Below are 22691 nucleotides of genomic sequence, written 5' to 3'. Positions count from 1 at the left end.
TTGCACATGTGAATCAATGGCAGTGCTTGTTCAACTTTATGCTTTGTTTCAACTGTAGTAATTTATAGTCATGTCTCAGTGGAAGTTGTATAAATGCATACACTCATACTGTATATATGTGTATATATGTATATATATGTATATTATGCATGTTCAATTCAGTGCTTGGTTGTATATATTCTTAGAACTGATTCTTGCTGGGTTTTTTTATGTAAATAAGAGAGTTTGAAAAGAGTAAAATTAGGAGAGAATGTTAATGAGTCAACCTGGATGCTGAAGTGGTGGTAAATCTAAAGAATGTAACGGGATGTTTGGATATATAGATACAAAATATATTGCAGACCGAAAACAAAAGAGGTTATGATTCTACTACAGCAGGCCAACTGGCAGCACGTTTGCAATGATTAGTCCTTAAAAGTACAGCTAAATATTAGATATCTGCAGAAGGGAAATATGGTAGCTCGAGAAATGAAAGAAATACCTTAGCAGATATGAGTTAAAGAAGCAAAGTGTATTTAACAAGGAGCTACAAGTGGCATGAGTTTTATAGATACTGTAGATAGGAAACAGTCCCATGATTTACAGATATTGTAAGCAGTGTTGAATGAAACAACACAAACGTTTGTTTTGAACCTCTACATTCCTGAATCAGCATACATACATCAGATAACACCCATTTGCTTCTACTAAGTTTTGTCATTCCTCTATAAGGAATATACTTTCTCATCAGTATTAGGCTTGCTGGATAGTTAAAATGCAGTTGTGTTTAGGCCTTTCTTTTTGTTACGTATCTAATACTTCATAATCCTCTGTCCTTTTAGCCAGTAACTGCAATCATTATTATCATATCAGTGCAGAAACGTGTGAAATCCCAGCCTGCAGTGTGTTGACACTAAATATACTTCTCCTTTTATAATTATTAAGTACACATCTTTTAAACTAACCTTTCTCTTCATTAAAAAATATGCATCTGCAGAGTGGACAGAATGAGCTTGTTGTAATTTCAAGAATTCATAGTAATTTAGACTATAAACATTGAGCATTTTTTAGTTATGGTCATCAAGTCTGAAAAAAATACACTTTGCACATAGCAAATGGATCACCATCAAGAGATCTTAATGAGGCAGGAGGTGCTTCAGGAATGAAAATACATTCCTGAATGCTTTTTCATTCCTGAGAGACTTGTTTTCATGGCTTACTGAGGAGGAAGATAATTTATTGCAATTCTACAGTGTAGAAATTACCTTTATCACATAATATTTTTCTCTTCAGTCTTTCTGTAAAACTGAAACTGTAGTAATTGCATGACTTGGGGTTGATGCAGGCAGTAACAGCATTCACATTTGGAGTGAACTTAATGAAATCCTGAGAGTTCTTTTAAATTCAGTTTAATTCAAAGGAAATTCAGAAAAATTCAGATAAATTTAGAAGTTTAAAGGAGTACTTGCAAATATACAAGAGGAAACACATGCATACTGCAGACGTCTTCAGTATACAGCAGTGGGAAAAAAAGTGCCAAAACGTCTAAATCAGCTTTCAGCAATATAGCTGAAAAATGAGTTGGGCCCTCAGGTTTGCCTGTTGCACAGCTATTGCTCTGAGTCTGAACAAGAAAAACTGCCAGTCAGGTTCTCTCTTTGGCAAAACTGATGTTACTTTGAACAGTATTGCAAGTACCTGTGAACAAGGTATGTTTCTGCTTGTTGTAAATTAGACTGCCATGGAATTTAGACCCGGAATGACTGGCTAGATGTCTGAGGATTACTGCAATTGACAAAGAAGGCTCTGCACATCATGACAAAGAAGGTTCTGCACATCATTCCAAACTCATACCAAAAAAATCTTTATCTCTTGTTAACAAAAAAGAGAAGAAAGGCTGCAGAGGATCAAAAAAAAAATTGGAACTGCTTTTGTATCCTTCCAGCTGTATACTTCCAAGCACCTTTGTTCCCATGAGTTCAACTTTTCAAGACAGAGAGGAAGCCTTTCTAAACAGACCTTAAAAAGCATTACAAATTTTCAAGGTTAAAGTCGGTATAATAGGCTGTATACTGTGCCTGAGCATAGAGAAGCTGTGCTTAAATGTAGAAGAGGACACATAGCAGGGAAAATTTTCTAATCCTCTGCTGTCTAACTCTGGCATATGTTAGAACAGCTGAGCAGCTGATCTAACCCATACCTCTTCTAAAAACTCATCAGTAATGAAGAGGTAGACAAGTTTTAGTCTAGAATGCACATTCTCCAGGCCTGTAACATCCATGGATGGAAGCCAGAACAGGAAGAAGTCAAATTAGTGAGTCAGTTATAGTCTGTCAAGTTTTAGCACTATTAATCTGCAAGGACTACAGAAGTGAGCTGTAAACCTCAGAAGTGAAGAACTTGTTCTTCACAAAATGTAAAGTTGCTATATTACTTAACTATCAAAACATTTTAGCCACCATATATTTTGTATGTCTTCCAAAATGTACTGTCAGGCAACCAAAATCAGGAGTTCTTACTGAATATTAGACCCTTTTAGTGTGCTTCCCTTCATTGTCACAACATGCCTATCGGAGGCTTGATGTATTTTGTATCTTCCATATACTAATAATATATATACATGTAGGAACTCTCAGATTTGTGAAGAAGAACATTTCTCTGACAGTTCCATTTTTAAAGGATGCTAACTGTTCAAAGATGCTCAAATCTTAGATCACAAGACAGATTAAATAAGAGGTAGAGAGAAAGTAATAATGGTCTGAGTTCTGTGGTATCTTTTTGATTATATGACACTGCAGTGTTCATGTGCCTATCAGATTCATTTATGTGCTTACCATGCCTGGCCAAAAATGTCAAATGCGGTTGCCAAAGGTTAAATATCCACAGGCCAACACTGTATCTACTGAATTCAACAACTGCCTTTCCACTGATTTAAAACGGAAACTGCACTGGGTGATTTTTTGTTCAAGAGATGCTGAATAATCATAGCTTACACTGGAATCACCACATGTCTGACTGGTCAGAACTTCTGAAAACCAGGTCACATATTTGAAAGCCCAGTAATGAATTCAGAGACTAAATTTAGGCATATGTTGGGAAACGGTTGATGTGTACAAAACATGCTTATACAGGTTCCAGACCACAATTTTAGGCAGATAGTAGCAACTGTCCCTTCTTGACTGCACTCGACAGCCAATGTGAAGAACAGTACTGAAGCTGGCTCCAGAGGTGTTTGCTTCTCTGTCCTCTGATGTGACAGCCAGTGAGAAGAAATAATCTATCAACTAGGTATACTGGCAGATGATTCAAAAAACCATTAAGATTTCAAGGTGGAAAAGTAAGCACTGTTTCTTATGTTCTCTTTCTAGAGAGCATTCTGATAATGCTAACAGGATTCATCACTGATGTTTCTTAGCACAGTAAAACTCTGTTATACCTACATAAATGGGATACATATCTAGAACATCTCTCTGGGTATTCTGTTATACCTGTCTGGAATGAAAAAGCATCAGTCCAGTCTCCTTGCTCTTTGCATCGTATCAATCATGTAGACTGAAAAGTACATGTTTAGAGTAAACAATGTGAAGAAGATTTTGATAATAATTCTTTTTTTCCTGTGGTTTTGTAACGTATATTTGCCTAGAGTTGGGTTTTTTTTTTATTATTGTGAAAGTGTAGTGATCCCACAGCTAGATAAATAATAGGACAAATAAAAGCATTTTGACTGTAGTGTGAAATGCACATTAGGGAGTCTTGAGAAGTGGTGCAAAAAGATGCTGCAGGAGGTTCTAGTCGTATCTCTTTGTTGTAGTATTTACTTAAATCAGCAGATTATCTCTAACCTCCTAAATGCAATCTAATGTTAATAACATATTTAGAACATCTGCTCCCTAACAAAAATATAGGAAATTACTGCAGGTACAGTAAGGTTAAACACATTTTTGATACAAATGATGACACCTGAGAGTATAGTTTTCAGAATGGACTATTTAATCTGTATATTTAGATATTTATATATATATATTTATATGCAAGTAACTGGAGTAAAATGTAAAGAAGCTGCAAAAGGAATACTTATGTATAGTATGGAAATAATATGTATATTATTTCCTATTTGTATTTCCTATATATATGAAATATAAATATTTCCTATATTTCATATCTATATGAAATTCATATATTCATATAATATGAACATATATATATATATAGGGCCAGTTGTAACTGAATACTTGGTAAAAGGACAACTTTTACACAATTTTCTCAGGTTTGTGTAGGAATTAGTCTGTCATTCACTCCCATGCACCTGAGAGAAAGCTGGCCTCTTTAAATTCAATTTTGTAATTTATGTACACCTTGAAGTCTTAAATACGATTTTCCAGTTTAAGAAATTCTCCCTGTGAATATAGTGATTTTTCCTCTTTAAAAGGAAAAAATAACAAAATTAAAAAGGAAATTGCATGCAATTTCTATGCAAACTAGAACAGTTGAAGTGAGCCTTGATAATGAGATGAACAAACAGATAATTCAGATGGTGAACAATAGGATCGCTTTCCTACATAAACAATGCAAGTATTGCAACTCATAAAATGTCCATAAGTGAAAAAGAGCAGATATATCATAATACCCAATTATTTTACTTGTTTCTGTCATAATGTTTAGCTCAAGTTAAAAAAAAAAAAAGAACACTTGCACAACAAGAACAGAAATAGGTCCTCCATACAAAGCCTGAACCATTGGTCCAGTTTGCAGTCTTTCAATCTCATTGCAAAGGATTTTTTTTAGTATTAGGTCTGTTGGTTAACATTAATTACTTACTGACAGCTGTATGCAAAGGACAAAGTCTTGACTCATCAGTGTCAACAGCAATATTACCATTAAATTCAATGGATGGAAGCTTCCACTCTAAGGACCAAGATTTAATAAGTTCATTCTTACTGAGATGTTCTTTATAGTGCATAAAATTCCATTTGTTTCAATGGGGTTATTTCATAATGCTACTGTTATTCATTATGAAAGCAAACCCAAAATCTAACATTAAAGGATACAGAAAAAAATACAGAAAAGTTAAAGACAAAAATAACCCAGTCAAGGGCTGTGTTGTGATGCCTATTATACAAAAGAAGTAGAAATATTTAAGGAAATAATGTTTTTTGCACGCAGTACAACTTTAAGCTCCAGTGCACGCAGCTGTATATTGCTCAAAATGTATCCAAACAGAACCTGTCCTTTCTGTCCATCAGCAGTTGAAGCCCAAGGGAGGCATGCTCTGCTGGCAGCATGATAAGGACAGCTTTCTAGCACATATGCTTGAGGGAAGCTGCCTGCACTGCTAAGGAAGCCAATGACAATCAGCAGCAGATTCAACAATCCTTGTTTCTACCTTCCTGCCTACATCCTTCCTAGGCGACTTTCTTGTGCCCTGAAAGTGTAAAAGAATGAAGGCTACTTTTCTCTGACTTCAGCACCTTTCACTACAGTTGCATTCCTCTGGGACAAGAGAAGAGTTCTCTCTATACCATGAACAGATAAAAATCTCTTGGCAGCTGGCATACAGCTGTGGTTTCATTCCCTGATGAATGGAACAATTACAAATCTCAGCTCCTTAAGAATAAAATATAAAATCCTTTATTTTCACCTACTTGTTTCATAATAGTAATGAGAATAAGAAAGCCATCTCTCCTAGGACATGAGGAGAAACTAGAGATCCTTTACTGTGATTACACTTGGAGCTCGTAAAGGTGTTCTGATACCATGGTGATGAACACAGTATAATTGCCAAGATAGATGATGGATCCAGCTGGCAATTTTCCCTCCTCTCTCACACATCATGGTGTTCACCACAAGTTTATGATTTTGTCCTAAAATCTGTTTAGTCTTATTGGTCTTTACAAATTTACTTGCAGAAACCACAAAATGCTCTCTTTACTTTGATTTAGTTTACACTATGAGTTTTTTTCAGAAATGACAGCCATAAGATACATTATTTTCTTTACAAGAAACTACTCTTAAGCCCTAGCTGATAAACAAATAAATGTGAGTTCTCCTTGGTAAAGAAGTATTCTATATACCTATCTGTCTGCTCAGTCACAGTAGGCAAGTTTTAGCCAGAATGGTATTATGATGTTTGTTCAGGTTAGATTTATTGTTCAGAAACTCAAGCAGAAAGTTCTCGAAGTTAACTTCTACCGTGCACTTTTTCTATTTACATAAAATTTATGCAAGGATCAGTTTTGTTTGGTTTGGGGTCATTTAATCTAGAATATGAGATAAATATTTGCTAGACTACACTACCTAAGAGCCCCCAAAATATTAGAATTCTTTTTTTCTTCAAGAAAGGATAAGTGTGAAAAATAATAACAATCTCATAGGTTCACAAACCCTTTCTCAAGATATTTACTCAACTCTAAGTTTTAAGTAGTAAGCACTGCTATTTTCAATTGCCAGATTCTTAACAGCTGCATTGTACAAGAACGCCATTTCATTTTACACTACTTTGTGTCCTTGCTGGCAGCATCATTATCAAAGTCTGAGTGGGTATGAACAAGGTGCTAATCTTTCACCTGCAGAAGCAGAAGAAGGTATTCTCAGGAGTAAGTGGAAGAACTGCTGTTGCGAGAAAACCAGATGCCCACCTCCAAGGTTTAAAAATCTGTTATTCAGTATATTAGCAGTCAAGTGTAAAATATTTTTCATTGAGAAATTATTTTTAAACAGATTTTAGCTACTGAAATACTTCATCTTTTACTATTCTATGATTCTGTGATCTTTGTACATATATAGATGCTTCCCAACCAACTATACTTCAAAAGCTGCATGAATTAGTAAATACTGGGACAATACTAGTAGATAAAATTCCAATGGCCAGGGCTCTTTTCAGCAGGGTGGATTTCACTCTTTGTTTGCCTGAGTTGCAGAAATATATTAACCAAAGTTTATCCAGAAGCAAATTAGTGCTAAAATGTGAAAATTAGAGCTCTGAGACTATTAGCATGGCCTTTTGCTAGCTTATTTCATCCAAAGAGTCCAATTAAGCAAACCTGGCAGAAGCCTTAAAATCAAGTATTCTCTGTTTGTTGGTAGTAAAAAAACAGTCAAATTTGTCACCCTTAAATCTGTCATTACGACAAAGGGAACCTGTTTGCCCAGTGAGGAGCTGAAGGGGAACAATAGAGTGCAACATCAGAACTACACAGATTGCTTCTGGCTTTGGAGTCCAAGAGGAAAGACTGGAAATTTTAGTACCAGTCTGTTTATGTTATCATTATTTCTGGCTGATGCAAGGTAACAGATGCTTCTTCAGGTCAGGGCTTCCCAGCCTGTTCCCAAACAAGCTTCCCATCCTTATTTACAGTAGATGGACTTCAAGTATTGTAGCATATCAAATGCATGAACAGACCACATACAGATCTCTCAGTGCTTTAAATGCACAGTGGGAGGATCCCTACTACAGTTTAGCAATACTGGCATACAAAACCTGCACTAAGAAATTTAGCCTTACACAGTCCCAAATAAATTCTCAAAAATAGGGCAGACAAAAGTTATGCACAGTCTTCATGCTGATTCTCTGGAGATTCCTCCAGATTTATGCTGACTTGCATAAATAATGTGTTTATCCAGTTATACATTTTATACTTAACAATATTTAAACTTTGACTATAGCTTGGCTAAAAATAAATCTGTAAATTAACCTGGTTTCCAGTGAAGTTTGACCTTCCCTTCAGCCAAATTAGCCCTAAAGATTTCTAGAGAGACAAACAGAATAGTTGCTTTCCCATCAGTTCCAGCAGGGAATGTGATGATCTCCATCTAGGTATGCTTGGAAGTATAATAATGAATACTATTTTGCCAAAAGTTCAGCACTAGCAAATTCGCACTAATTCAAATTTCTTTAATACTTTCTTTAATACAGAAATAATTATACAGTATGGTGGCAGGTGAGACTAGATTAGAATTGCTTGAGAACTGATGAACCTAAAAAGGTAGTGTCATTTTGGAATCACAAATAAAAGAGATTAGTCCTATACTGAAGTAAATATTAGTGAAGTGCAGCAATGGATACAGTACTACATCACATTTTGTATGTCAAATAGGCAGAGTACGTCAAGATCTTCACCCACTGAATCAGATTCATCAATCACACTTTTTATATATTATATACATATTTGTTGGGCCACTCACTGTAAGAAAGACATTGAGGAGCTGGAGCATGTCCAGAAAAGGGCAGTGAAGCTGGTGAAGGGTTTGGAGCACAAGTATGATGAGGGCAGGCTGAGGGACCTGGGAGGGTTTAGCCTGGAGAAAGAGAGGCTGAGGGGAGACCTTCTTACTCTCTACAACTGCCTGAGAAGAGATCATAGCGAGGTGGGAGCTGGTCTCTTCTCTCAAGTAACAGGCAATAGGACAAGAGAAAATGGCCTCAAGTAATGCCAGGGGATATTTAGATTGGATTTTAGCAACAATTTCTTCACTGACAGGGTTGTTGAAGACTGGAACAGGCTGCTGAGGGCAGTGGTGGAGTCACCAACGCTGGAGGTACTTAAAATACATGGATGTGGCACTTGGTGATGAACTGAACAAGTGCTGGTTCAGTACCCATTGGGCTCAATAATCTTAAAGGTATTTTCCAACCTAAACAATTCTATGATTCTAGATATTGTATACATAGATAAGTTTCTTTTCCCCAAAGCTATTTACTTTGCTCCACATACCTGACTTTAAACCATTTTCCCATAATGCCTGTCTTCTGAAGAAGAATCTCAAATGCTTCTGTCTCAGATACTTCAGTTCTCTCTATAGCACACATAGACAGATGCCTCAGAAGGATGAACCTAGAAGTCTCCATGCTGAGTGGAAAACATGACAACCAACAAAGAAGTGCTGATGAGAGAAGTTTGTCTCACCCAGTGCTCTTCTACGGAGGTTAAATAGCTAGCAGAAGATAACAAGCAGATGTCTCTTCCTAATCAATTCAAGAATCTGGACTCTGCATTCTACTTTCGTCTTCTCAGCATAAGAAGAACTTGTCCTTGGTTTCCTTCTGTTGTTTTTTGTTTGTTTACTTAACAGAAACCACTAATAAGAGATGGAGAAGCTACTTCAGTTTAATAGGAGGAAGGGCAGAAAAAGGAAGGAGGTTCTTTGGTGAACAGAGTATCATTTTGTTTACAGTTGTCACAGAAAGCCTAAATGTGAATCATTTGGACTTCTCTTTGCTCTTCACAAGTGTGAGTAATACACCAACACTAGATATACTCCACTGGCTCTCCAATCAGTGATTACTTGTTCACATTCAAGGCCTTTCTTCAAGATTTTCACTGGAGTCCAATATAATTCGTATGGCATCTGCAACTCGGAAAGTCACTACATCCTCTGAAAACATTTAGAGTTATGAAACTCATCAGGAAACAGGAGTAAGGAGACATCCTTTGAAGGTCTCCTTACTATAGAGAAGAGACACATGTATTACCATTCATCTTACTGTGAATTTGCAGGTGGTAAAGACTTAATTAAAAGAGAGTAAAAATAAACTTATTTTTTGTTATGTTAAAGATTATTGGTAAATACCAACACTAACTGGTGTCTTGCCATCTTTGTGAGAGCCGTGGCTAGGTTGTTATTATACAAACACCACCAGTCAATGCTCTGTAGGAATTATAAACTCATATTTTTAATCTGATTTCTTTCCATTCAGGAGCCCAAATACATAGGAATTTATAATGGATTTGATTTATGATTGCAACTCAGGAAGACAGCATATACAGTGTGTATACCATAGCTTCAGTCATCAGGAAAGTTTTCAATTTCCACTTATTTTAGTTTTTACCTCCTCCTAGGCACTTACATTTTTTCTGGCATGTTGACCACTTCTAGTGTTTAGAAATATTGTTGAACTGCAAAAAAGGCACAGTCAATTAATTCCTTCATTTGAATAATTAAACATTTTAAACACTCCCTCCATACCTTATGTTCAGCTATAGATATATTATTAATAGTAGCTTGTACAGTGTGCTGCAAAAGAATGTTAGGTACATAATTCCTAGAACCTGGGGAGGAGAACATTTCCCATTTCCCATTTCTGTACCCAATGACAAAGTTATCTTGTTCTAATTCAAACGTGTTTCACACTGTAATAACTACACTGTATGAATGTTGTGCTTTTTTAATGAAAAATTCAGTAAGTTAATTATTCAAAAAATTGTTACGGTTGATGAATCCATCCCACTGTGTTCAACAGAAATGTTAATCGTGCTTCACTATTTTTAGGATGCTCCTGTTTCATCATTCATTCCAGTAGCTTAGTCAATAAAGTAAGGCCACTGCATAAGTTCAAGATTGTAGGTTTGTAGCCAGACTGTCTTTTGTTAAATGGGTGTCATCAACATGCCGTGCTTAAACATGGTTTGTTACATCTCTGCTTATTGAGTGCAAACTTACACACAAATGGTTTCAGTCTCTCTACTTCTTTGGACTGGCATTATGTGATTTTCTCACTCTCAGACCAACTCTTGAACAACTGCATTCAGTGACTCTACCACGCTTGTTGAACAAGCCTGACTAGGTCATAGTCGTAGGGTCTTAGTTTTACCTGATATACAAACAAAAATGGATGGAGCAGTTCAGTTTGTAAGGTCACTGGTAAATTTGCTAAGTATTGAATGTAACACTCTTCTCAATCTTAGCCTACTGTTGTACCAAACATGTAGCTTCTACGTATTCTCGACTGCATATGCCTGCAACCAACTGGCAAACATCGAAATTATCTTTACTGCTTCCAAGTAATCTGGGGAAGAGGCACTTTGGTGAATTTATTTAATTTGCCTGCTGTACATTCATCTTTAGCATGATGCTTCCACATCTTTAGCATCATCCTTCCACAAATGTAAGGATGTATCAGTAAAGACCAAGCATTTTATTCTCCACTGTTTTAAAAGCAGAAGAAATTCAAAGAGTGGGAAAGCCACATTTTTATTGTCAACTGAAGCCTGCTTAGTCTGTTTTTTGTATTTGCACAATGGACTCTGTTACATTTGTAACAGAGATTAGAGCTAGGAAATTAAAAGACCCCCACTATGGAAATATACAAAAGTTTGCTGTTATTGACTTAGTTGTTATGAATAAATACAGCTGGGACAACCCCCCCCCCCCCAAAAAAAAAAAATTGTAAACACAGTTGAGAAGAAGAGTTGAAGTGAAAGGCCAGACTTTCACCTTGTAGGGCATGCAGTCCTGTTCTCATCTATTATTAATTTTGAAAGTAGAAGCTTTGTGGTGCATATTATGTCTTCACTCATAAATCAGCCTATGTGTACCTCCACCTTTGTCCACATTTGGTCTTCATCTCTTTTTACCCAAGCCCAATTAAACACCTACAGGTCTTTAGACCAGGAACCTGAGAGAAGCGGAAAATGTAATTATTGCTGAGATAATAGTGTTGGAAAATGGATCTTTCTGGTTATCTAATAAATGGAAAAGGAAAGGTCCTTGAAATTCTGAGAAACAAAGTGCTAGACACAGCTGAAAAAGAGTCCACACTGACACATAAAAAAAATCAAGTGCTATTTAATTTTCAAATCATATTTCCTACGAATTAAACTAAGAGGTCTGTAATAGCAATAATTACCTATTCAGCATCCTTCATCAGTCTCTGAACTCATTTTCTTCAGTCATTACTTGAGTGAAAAAAAACACCTTAAATGGGTCATTTATGCTTAAATTAATCTGTGCTTTTCCCAGAGTACTTTCTTTGTTCATCTCCAGCTTTAATTACTGAAAAACATTTTCGTTTACAGAAATCTATGGCAAAATAGATGCATCCTTCATAGTCATCCTTTTCAGGAGGTTCAGTGACTGCTCTATTAGTGACATCACAGATGATAAAATGAATTTTAACATCTATTTCACATGCAAAACCTGGTACACAACATAAGTGACTACTAACGTGCATAAGAATTCTGTGAAGGTTTTAGGGGATGTAAATCATTCTCCAAGGCAGCAAAGATTCTGATGCAATCTATTGGTAAGGCTGTAGTTTGAGGGGAGAGCAGTGGTAGTCTGTGACCCACGAAGGCCAATCAACAAGAGGGTTTACTTGCCTGATTGATGTACACCTACAGTTTCCACTTACATATAGAGGACAGTTCTGTGGTGTCAAACCTCACACTGTACTAGAAGCTACAACTCTGCAAAGTGGTATGACAGTGGCTCCTCTTTCACAGTTTTTTGTAATTACTTTTTCTTTTTTTTTTTTTTGTTCTCAGAGTAATCTGATGTGGTTGTTTCTTTATGTCCAGTTTGTTATAGCCTGTCAGAATGGTGGCATACATGTGCTTCTCAAAAATACAGTTGGTTAAACAAGTGAGCTACAAAGAGCCTGCCTGCTAAAATTTAGGTGACCAAAGAAATATTCCCCTTTTTATGAATAAGAGATGAATTCTCTTTATACAAGAAAGGAAGAAAAAGGAAATATAATATTTTTTATTTTTAATTGTTCGCATATAAAAGTGAGGTTTTTCTAGTCTGAAAAATAATTTTCTGCTTTGAGCAAGGAAACAAAAAGATCTGCCCAGTGCGTTTGCAATGCATTTTGAGTTAACCAATGTAACACTAAAACAAGAATGTCCTTGTTGTATGCTTAGTTGAAAAAACATCTAAGTGCTCTGACTGTTTATTGAATTTTAATACTTGAAGGATTGCTGCTTCTTTGATTTTTTTGGCAGAAATAGCAACTGTGGTTAATGATCATCTGGGTTTTTATTTTTTTCTAATAAAATGTCATTTATCAGCAAAGAAGGAGAAAGGAATCTGGGAGTCATGCATACAGATGCATAAACTAAATACTGCTTCTTCTGCCAGACTGCTGCTTTTGTTTGTGCATTAATGGAAAATCTGTTTTAAAATAATAAAAGTCCAAAAAGTCCAAATTTTAGATCTGGATGTGGATTAAAAGCTCTTAAATCTAGATTTTTTCTTAGACCGAGTCAAATAGTATATACCTGAAAGCCATAGTACTCTAAAAACACACACACACATATATGTGTGTGCGTATATACACTGAGTAGTTTCTTCAGATCTATTTGTATCCCTAATTCCCTTCCATTTGTGACTGGACAGGTCTTTATGAGCTTGATGAGCAGCAGGAATCATAAAATTTAGGTAGTAGGTAAATGCTGTCCAATTCTGACTAGAATAATTCTGGAGAACATTTAAGTCAGAAAGTTCTTAGATCAGGATGAGGTGGCAGTCTGTCACAATTTTTCTACATAACTTTGGAAGCAAGTACCTCCATTAAAGCCTTGGTTTCCTTCACCTAGTTCTAGTTCTGCTGAACTCCTATGCATTTTTTCTCTGTCTGTTTCAATACAAACTCATGACCCAAACACCCATGGCTCTTCAGAAGTAAAAACCTAATGTGTCAAAAATATGCACTAGAGCAAACAATTGCTTCTAGTCTAGCTCTGTCATTCACTGGAGTCATTACTGGTTATGACTTTTGAATCTGCTGACAGCCTAGTTCTCAATTACTCAATGAAAGGTGCAAATGCTCAGTGTACCTGAAAATGAAAGCTCAGAATAGGGAAATCCAAAATCAGAGGCACTTGAATAAAGTAGAACTCTTGACTACTTGGCAGCACACAAAATGAGTGAGACATCTTACAAAAATGACCGTAGATCTAGATAGAACCTGTATCTGTGTCAGAACTGGGAATTCAGTGTGCAAAACAAATTGAGTTAAATAGTGTGTTTAACTCATTACATCAACTTTTATATCTCTCGTAGTTACAGTGATTCAAGGAATATATTACAGGTTTCTTGAACAAATGGAGTCTGCCCACACTAAATGAGTCAGATAAAAATCAATTACATTGTGGATCCTTAACTTTGGAAATAATCAATGTCATCATTGTTCTCTTCCTAGCAACAAAATATTGGTGCTGGTCAAACAATCTTTTTAATATTCATTATACTGTTTTGTGGGCCTTTTGAAAATAAAAAGCCATTTGGTATCAAGGCCAAATATTAACAGGACCTTTTTAACATTTATAAGCACTCTTTAGTGTAGTAGTTCATTTATGTTTGTATAGGATGTCAAAGGAGCATAAATTTTATGAGATTTTGTAATGTTTATTTATGCTGGCATATTCATCCTGGAGTCTTTTACTCTCAGCACTGGGAGATAGAGTGGGCTAGGATGAGGTACTACTGCAATGTTTCAAAACTTACTAATTTTTGTTCATTAGCTGTTCAGGGGAGAATAGGAGAGGTATCATATGCCAAACCTTCCAAAATGCTGCATCTGCTTGAAATGCCATCTTTTTACAGGATTTATGGGGGCTGGAATAAGAGATTAATAGAAATCAGACTTGATACATTGTATGCATTATTTATTTTCAGCATAAGTCTATATTGTCTCTAAACAAATACAAGGATGCAATCCTTTTTGTATCACCTAGTTTTATTAGTTCCCATTATTTTCTCTAACTTATCCCCCAAGGACTTATATACCAGCATGCACTGAAAACACGTGTTGATAATTGTGTGTTGTTTACACCTCCGGTCTTCATCAGATTCCCTGAATTCCAGATGGGCAGATAGTCATTCTATTCTACATGTAAGACTACAGTGGTTTACTTTCAAATCATTGTATCTGTCTGTGCTTTGTACTTTTAATTGCAGTGGCTAGACCAACCCTGTTATGTCCTATTCACCTTTTGTATTCCTTCTTTTGCAATTTGTTGTCTTCTTGTCATTTACTGACAATAGAGAAACGATTCCCTCCTTTAACCACTGCTTTGACTGGTTTGATTTTTATACAAATTGCTCATCAGAGGCAGTAACATTTTAGAATGATTTACTTCTTTTATCTAGGTCTCTCAGAGTGCAGATCATACTTTAAACCGCAGTAAGAAATAGAGTGTATGCTACTGGATTTTTCGGAATGTCCAAGTTCTTAAGAACTGCAAGGATTGTCAGCATGATCTTAACGCTTACTAGAATAAGTCTTAGAAGATCTGGACTCCTCAGATCTGCACTATTCTAATCACAGTCATTACTAAGAAATGCCTCCATTTCTCACTTTTCATCTATCTTATTTTGAATATACTGCATGCTCTTCCAGAATGGTATATTGTCCTCTGTATGCTCATAATCACTTTTTTACATTAATGATTTTTAAAAAGTGATTAGTAGAATCACTTTTTACGATTAGTAGAATTATTCTCAATTTATACCCTATAAATAAGACCAGACACGTAGTACTGTAAATTATTTATTCAGTGTCATATTCATGACACTTCGTATAACAAGTCAAGTCCTATGACAAAATTGTGCTGCTTTATCTAGGCCTTATCTGGACTAAGTTACTGAAAATCTATAATTCTATAATCAGTAGTAACTTCAAACAATTTAGTCATAGTAAAATGGGTTTAGCTGTATAGCATTCGGTCCATGATCTTGGCTTCAAAAATGCATACTTTAAATTTGGCAGAGTAAAGGAATCAGGAGAGAGCAGAAATGCCCCTCCTGCACACACAGTCCCCATCCTCAGTTCTCATGTTTGTATCAACTGTTCCTTTATTTCTGCAGATGAAAACACTTTGCACTCAGGCTGCAAAATCACAAGAAAATGTGTTTTAACTACAAAATGGAAATTTCTCATGGCATCCTCATTACAGTAGACAATACTCACACTGATGCAGTATCAGAGAATTCCATTTGAAGAGGAGGCAACAAAGGCATGCTGCATACTCACTGTACTCATCACCTAGAAGGAGCCAAGCATCCTGAGGCTTCTCCATGACCCATCCTGCAAAATGATCAAACACAGCACTGACAACAGAATTTTGTAGAAAAGAGCTCCCTATACATGCCTAGAAAAAAGAGCTGTGAGACTTAGATAAATCTAGAAGATCTTAAAATCCACATCTCTGCCAGGTCTGATTCAGTCTTTCAGACATGCATAACTTAAAAATGGTTGCCTTTACCAATACATCACAAATTGTAAAGGTTATTTGCTGTGCTGATCACAATCTGATGTCATTGTGTTATAAAACTACAGTATGCTGTCTTGCTAAGACAGTAATGATCTCATTACACATTTTGGCCTGTTCTTGATGGCATTTCACTTGCAAAATTCATCCCAAGTTTAGCCGAAGTCTTGCAACAACAATACATTCTGGTATAGGACTGCTCAGCCCTATTAAGCAAATAAGAAGAAAATGGAAAGGAAACACAAAAGATCAGAAAGCTCTTTGGATCAGCCAATTGCTCTGATATTAGCATGAGTGGCTCCAGCATTAGACCTTCATCACATATTCATATGATGGTGTTAGCATATTTAAATAGGCTGAACCCAAGAATCAAAAATGTACCTTAGTATTTATTTCCTTAATGTACCAAATTCTGCCTTATAAAGAAAGGAATTGACAAAAACTACCCAATAAAAAAAGATTTTCTTTAGCTCTTTCCATTTAATGATGGCAGTTTCCAAGAAGGAATGAACCTGTTTTCATCTGTGGATAAAAATACCCCCTTTTACAGACAGAAAAGTAATCCAGCCATAGAAATGTATTTTAGTTGACGATAGGAACCTTATCTAGTGCTTCACCATGGAGTTCACAAGATGAACAAAGAGGCACTGGAACACTGCATGCAGTGCAGAACAATAGGGTCCTTGCTGTTTGACTGGGAAATCACAACCCTATTACTTTCTTGCATTGCTAGGTGTCCTGAGTTCAGCAGTAGCAGTAATTTTTCTCCTTCTTAGTAGCTGGTGCAGTGCTGTGGTTTTGACTTTCAGCCTGGGAACAGCACTGATAACACCAATGGTTTTAGTTGTTGATAAGTCATGTTTACTCTGACCAAGGACTTTGAGTCACATGTTCTGCCAGGGAGAAGGGGAAGATGGGAGGAAGCAGAAACAGGACACCTGACCCAAACTAGCCAGAGATATTCCATACCACAGCACTTCATGCCCAGGATGCAGAACTGGGGGCAGTTACCTGGAAGGGCTAGATCACTGCTTGGGTCAGGCTGGGTATCAGTTGGCGGGTGGTGAGTGGTTGTATTCTCTTCCTTTGTTACTTCCCTTATCATTATTATTATTGGTGGTAGCAGCAGTGATTTGTGTTATACCTTAGTTACTGGACTGTTCTTATCTCAACCCATGGGAGTTACATTCTTTCGATTCTCCTCCCCATCCCTCTGGGAGCGGGGGAAGGAAGTGGGGGGGGAAGTAAGCGAGGGCTGCACGGCTGAATTGCCAACTGGGCTTAAACCATGACAACCTTTTTGACTAGGTCAAAAAGAGACTCCAGTCCAGAAAAGATTAAGAAAACATTGCGAGCGTTATCCATCTAGTTATTACCTGAGTGTCAGGGACTGTAATTACCGTAGTAATCTGTAACTACTGATCAGGGACCGTAGTGACAGGACAAGGGGCAGTGGGTTAAAATCTAAACAGGGTAGATTCAGGTTAGATCTTAAGAAGTTCTTCCCTGTGAGGGTGGTGAGGTGCTGGCACAGGTTGCCCAGAGAAGCTGTGGCTGCCCCATCCCTGGCAGTGTTCAAGGCCAGGTTGGACAGAACCTTGGGCAACATGGTCTAGTTTGAGATGTCCCTGCCTGTGGCAGGGAGCTGGAACTGGATGATCTTAAGGTCCATTTTAACCCAAACCATCCTATGATTCTATGACTGTGCGGCCTGGTGAGAGTAATGGAAGTTGAGTGGGCTGGGTAGCTGCCCACCACGTTCCCCACAACCACGGGCAACACAGGGCCCAGCAAGAGGTGCTGGGCTGGAATTAGTGGCAGCAGGTGGTGGGACAAGGACACTGCCTGCACCTCCTTCAGATAGCTTTTTTGTTGTTCTCCTTCAAGGAGCAGTTGGTGGTGATGTCTAACTTTGTGGGTGCAGTTAACACTAAAGGGAAATCTGCCCTGGAGAACATCCCTTTTGGACTTGGCAGTCCTGAAGTGAAGGTTAAAGATCTTTTCTGACCTTGTTGACTTTATGATTCTATGATCCCTTCCAGGTACAGAGAAAGGCTGCAGTGCTTTTAGATTACACTGTTTACATCAGTTCACAGCTTAAGGAAAAAGTTGAAAACGAAGGAAATCTATTCCTGTTTTCTATCATTACTCACGCAAAACCAGCGCGCCTCGGGGCACTCTCCGCACTCCAAAGCGCTCACCACCGGCCGCACTGCGGCCATCACGTCGCCCCGCCGCCCCGGGCACACGGCGGTGCCGGGCGGACTCTCCCCTCCGCCCCCCACCCCACAGCTGCCCGGCCACGCTCAGCGGTACCGCCGGCCCACGCCACCTGCTTCTGCCCACTCCGGGGCCTCAGCGGGGCTTTTCCTGCCCGAATACAGGCACCGCCCCCGGCGGACGCTGTGCCGCCCCCTCGGCGGCCCGGGGCCGTGCGGCGGCTCTCGGCAGAGGGCGGGAGCGATGGCGGCGGAGCGGGACGTGTTTGTGAGAGCCCAGGGCAGGACCCTGACCGCCTTCCGCCAAGGTACGCACCTCGGTGCCCGCGCCGAGGGGGGAGAGCCGGGCGGAACCTCAGCGTAGGGCTGCAGTGCCGGCGGGCGCTGTTCCTCGCAGCGCAATCGAGCGGGAGGGGCGTGCGGAAGGGAGGCCTGCGGCTTTCCCCGGCGGCCGCTGGGGGAGGGTTACTGCCGAGGAGCGGGAGGTGTGGGACAGCATGCACCTCCCTACACCTGGGGGAACCGTGGCAGGGCCCTGAGCCGTCTGCCAGCTCCACCGAGCCCGTGATGGGGATCCCCCTGCTAGGGAGAGCAGCCGGCAGTAGGCGTGCTGCTGCCGGGCGGCGGGGTCTCGGTTGAGCGCGGAGCTGCGGCAGCCTGCTCCCGCTTGTCCCTCCCCTACTCTCCTCCTGCTGTGCGTGGCGCGCCCGGACCTGGCCAAGTTTGTCGGCACTGTAGCTGGAGCGCAAAGGCGCGTGGAAGCTTTTGCCCCGCAGTCTTGACCGTCCGCAGCGCCGGGGTTCCGGCTGCCATGGAGGTGCCGGCAGAGAACACCGGATTCGTTTTAAAATACTTGTCAGTGCTGCTAAACCCGATCTCCGTCGCTCATGAAATTGCAGATGCCAAGCCCATACTATCATGCGCTTCTACCTATAGGGGTCACTTAATATGTTACAACTTGCTCACTGTTTATGTTACTCAAATAGAAGGCAGGTCCCATAAGAGATGCAACTATGTAAGATGGTCGTTTCTTCAAGATGCTTTAGCTTCCCTTAGGGTGGAGGTCAGCAGCTGGTTGCTCCCCTGGCGCTTCCAGGCTCTGCAGAGACAGCACCGTAAACTTCTTTGGCTGGTAGTGCCGGAGTATAAATCGGCTCCATACGAGATGTGCTTCTAGACTGTCTTCCCCCCAGGTCGATAAGGTATCGAGGCCTCTGCCAAGCCAAAGACTGGCAGCCTCTTGCTGGCTACTGGTTCTTGTTTTGCAGCTGGAGCAACAGAGGAATATGTTGAATGTCTGTATATATCTCGTGTGCTTATAAAGTTCTCCCAAGAATAGAGGTTCTGTAGTGTGTCTAGGTTTTTCAAGTGCATAACTATCTCTGTTAGGAAACCTTTTCATACTGCCACACATGGAAGGTATTTCATGGCCTTGTGTTTGCTTCTAAATGACAAATTGTATTGATTTAGTATTGGTTTGGTAAGGTGGGCAAGGCTATTTAATCCCAACAATTTAATGGTATTTTCTTGAGTTTCATAGGAAATATTTGCCTTTGCTTGTTGCCAAATAAAGAAAAATCACCAACTCTGAGCATGTGAAGTATGTGTATACAATCATTCTGGCAACCTATTAATTGCAGATGGTGTGGTGGATTTGGAACAGAATGCCTAGCATTTGTTGAGGGGACAGATGGCAGACAAGCCATCTAGTTATATCAGCTGTATAGTGAGATTGTAACAAAAGGAGTGTTTGATGGCAGTGTAACAATTTCTGAACAAGAGCTTTATCAAAGTACTATTTGAAAGTTGCTTTAAACATGAAAGAAAAAAATGTGATTTGGGTCTCTGTTTTCCAGGTGTGCTCCTTTCTCTTCAAGTGTTCTTGTATGGTGTTCTTTAAATATTAATTAAGACTTTTCCTACCAATTGGTGGTTTTAATCTTGTCTGTGACTTTTTAGGCTGCGGTAGTATAGCTGCTATCTTCAGGAACACTGCTGTCTTTAGGAGCACAAATTATATCTTTGTCAATAATTTACTTGGCTCTTTTGTAAGAGGCTAAAGTTCAACACAACCTTCTAAGAACTAAATGATTGGTAAAAAAAAAACCAAACCCAGAACTAAGGGCTGATGAAACTGAGGCAAAGTTTATTGCAGTTTAAAGTGTTATCTGTGTTTTGTTGGTTTTCGCACTCTTTTAGTGCTTTTGTTAAGCTGGTAGCTGCACAAGACATTTATTACCACTGGTATGGCTTGGCACTGTTTTCTTTTAAATTTGAGAGTCACTACTGAAAGCTTGTTTTCCTTTTTTTTTCTTACTACCCTTTCTGCAAATCACTGTCCCACACCTTATCCCGTAATAGTAATTTGTTCAGTCTGCTTTCACATGTGGAGGTTATACCTGTAACCTGCTTTAATCTACTCTTGGTATGTGACGTGTGAATCAGAAGGTCAAGGTTAGGGATCTAAATTATTCATGTAATCAGTGGACTGTAGTAAAAAATAGTGCATAAATACCCTATTTCATTGGTAAGAAATGTTTGTATGCTCTGTCTTTAGTTTTTAAATATTTTTTCTCTCTTTTCTATCCATGTGAAGTTATGCTTCAGATGGCTGCTGCTAATTGTGTTGGTATTTTAGTGAAGAAACAGGACCGTATGTTTGGGTAAATTCTGTTGTCACCACCCAAGAAGCCATGTTTGGGGTTTTTTTTGTTTGGTTTTTGTCCCAGGTATGCCAGTATCATAGAATCATAGAATAGTTAGGGTTGGAAAGGACTGCAAGATCATCTAGTTCCAACCCCCCCACCATAGGCAGGGACACCTCACACTAAACCATCTCACCCAAGGCTTCATCCAACCTGGACTTGAACACTGCCAGGGATGGAGCACTCACAACCCCCCTGGGCAACTGATTCCAGTGCCTCACCACCCTAACAGGAAAGAGTTTCCTCCTTATATCCAATCTAAACTTCCCCTGTTTAAGTTTTAACCCATTACCCCTTGTCCTGTCACTACAGTCCCTGATGAAGAGACCCTCCCCAGCATCCCTATAGGCCTCCCTTCAGGTACTGGAAGGCTGCTCTGAGGTCTCCACGCAGCCTTCTCTTCTCCAGGCTGAACAGCCCCAACTTCCTCAGCCTGTCTTCATACGGGAGGTGCTCCAGTCCCCTGATCATCCTCGTAGCCCTCCTCTGGACTTGCTCCAAAAGTTCCATGTCTTTTTTATACTGAGGACGCCAGAACTGCACACAGTACTCCAGGTGAGGTCTCACAAGAGCAGAGTAGAGGGGCAGGATCACCTCCTTCGACCTGCTGGTCACGCTCCTTTTGATGCAGTCCAGGATACGGTTGGCTTTCTGGGCTGCGAGCGCACACTGCCGGCCCATGTTCATTTTCTCATCGACCAGCACCCCCAAGTCCTTCTCTGCAGGGCTGCTCTGAATCTCTTCTTTGCCCAACCTGTAGCTGTGCCTGGGATTGCTCCGACCCAGGTGTAGGACCTTGCACTTGTCGTGGTTGAACTTCATAAGGTTGGCATCAGCCCACCTTACAAGCATGTCAAGGTCCCTCTGGATGGCATCCCTTCCCTCCAGCATATCAACCGGACCACACAGCTTGGTGTCATCGGCAAACTTCCTGTGAGGGCGCACTCAATCCCCCTGTCCATGTCAGCGATGAAGATGTTAAACAAGACCGGTCCCAACACCGATCCCTGAGGGACACAACTTGTTACCGGTCTCCAGCCAGACATCGAGTCATTGACCAGAACTCTTTGTGTGCGGCCGTCCAGCCAGTTCTTTATCCACCGAGTGGTCCATCCATCAAATTGATATCTCTCCAATTTAGAGACAAGGATGTTGTGTGGGACAGTGTTGTGCAAAGAAGCTGTGAAAGCATGTAAGCATGTAGAGCACTTTTTTCAATGAATTTAACAGTGATAGTACCATCAGCTTAACTGGTTGAGAAGTGTCTCTTTGAACCTGTCTTTTGCTAGTTTTAGCTGATGGTTCCAAAATCTTTATCTGCAAGAGAAGGATAACCAACATTGCATACTTGGTTCCACATGCGTTTTTATGTTCCTCTGTTACACCTTCCTTGCTGGTCTTTTGCAAATTATTTTAAGTTTATACAGTTGCTTCTTGTGTATTTTATTTTGCTGTGTTCTCTATTACTTTCCTATCTCTGCTTTTGTGCCGTTACTGAATGTTGAGGTGAGTTTTATTTGTAGCAGTTCCTAGAAGTATTTTTGTTCATATGAAATTGGTGGTGTTTTTCCCCTGTGCTCTATCCTGCACTTCTCTGCATTGAAGTTCACCTGCCTTCTTGAATAGCCTCTGTGAAAGAAAGTTTCTCCCCAGTTCTTCACAACCAGGCCGAATGGCAAGTTTCACTTCTTCAGTGTTCTGTTGCTGTGAAAGACTGGATTGAATCTGGAGAGCTGTACAGATCCCAGTACAGATTCAGGTGGGCGTCTTGTCCATTTCTTTTTTCTTTCCAGTTTTTT

At 39.4% G+C, this 22691-nt stretch overlaps 1 protein-coding gene and 1 long non-coding RNA gene across 2 annotated transcripts in view; one reads left to right on the top strand and one right to left on the bottom strand.

Annotated features, from left to right (window-relative positions):
- Positions 1 to 9683: 9683 nt before the first annotated feature.
- Positions 9684 to 15830, bottom strand: LOC136016504 (uncharacterized). The gene is made up of 3 exons (XR_010613613.1): positions 15668 to 15830; positions 14203 to 14313; positions 9684 to 9872 (listed from the first exon to the last, which is right to left on the bottom strand). It is a non-coding gene; the product is annotated as an uncharacterized LOC136016504 (long non-coding RNA).
- A 2516-nt stretch (positions 15831 to 18346) lies between these two features.
- Positions 18347 to 22691, top strand: part of CPPED1 (calcineurin like phosphoesterase domain containing 1) — a 51353-nt gene continuing 47008 nt past the window's right edge. The window contains exon 1 of the mRNA XM_065683784.1: positions 18347 to 18495. Within this exon, the coding sequence (XP_065539856.1) occupies positions 18432 to 18495 (64 nt within the window). The 5' untranslated portion in view covers positions 18347 to 18431. The remainder of the gene's footprint in view (positions 18496 to 22691) is intronic.

Source organism: Lathamus discolor, chromosome 6 (genome assembly GCF_037157495.1).
Source record: "Lathamus discolor isolate bLatDis1 chromosome 6, bLatDis1.hap1, whole genome shotgun sequence".
NCBI lineage: Eukaryota > Metazoa > Chordata > Aves > Psittaciformes > Psittacidae > Lathamus > Lathamus discolor.
This window is presented reverse-complemented; position numbering and strand designations above follow the sequence as displayed.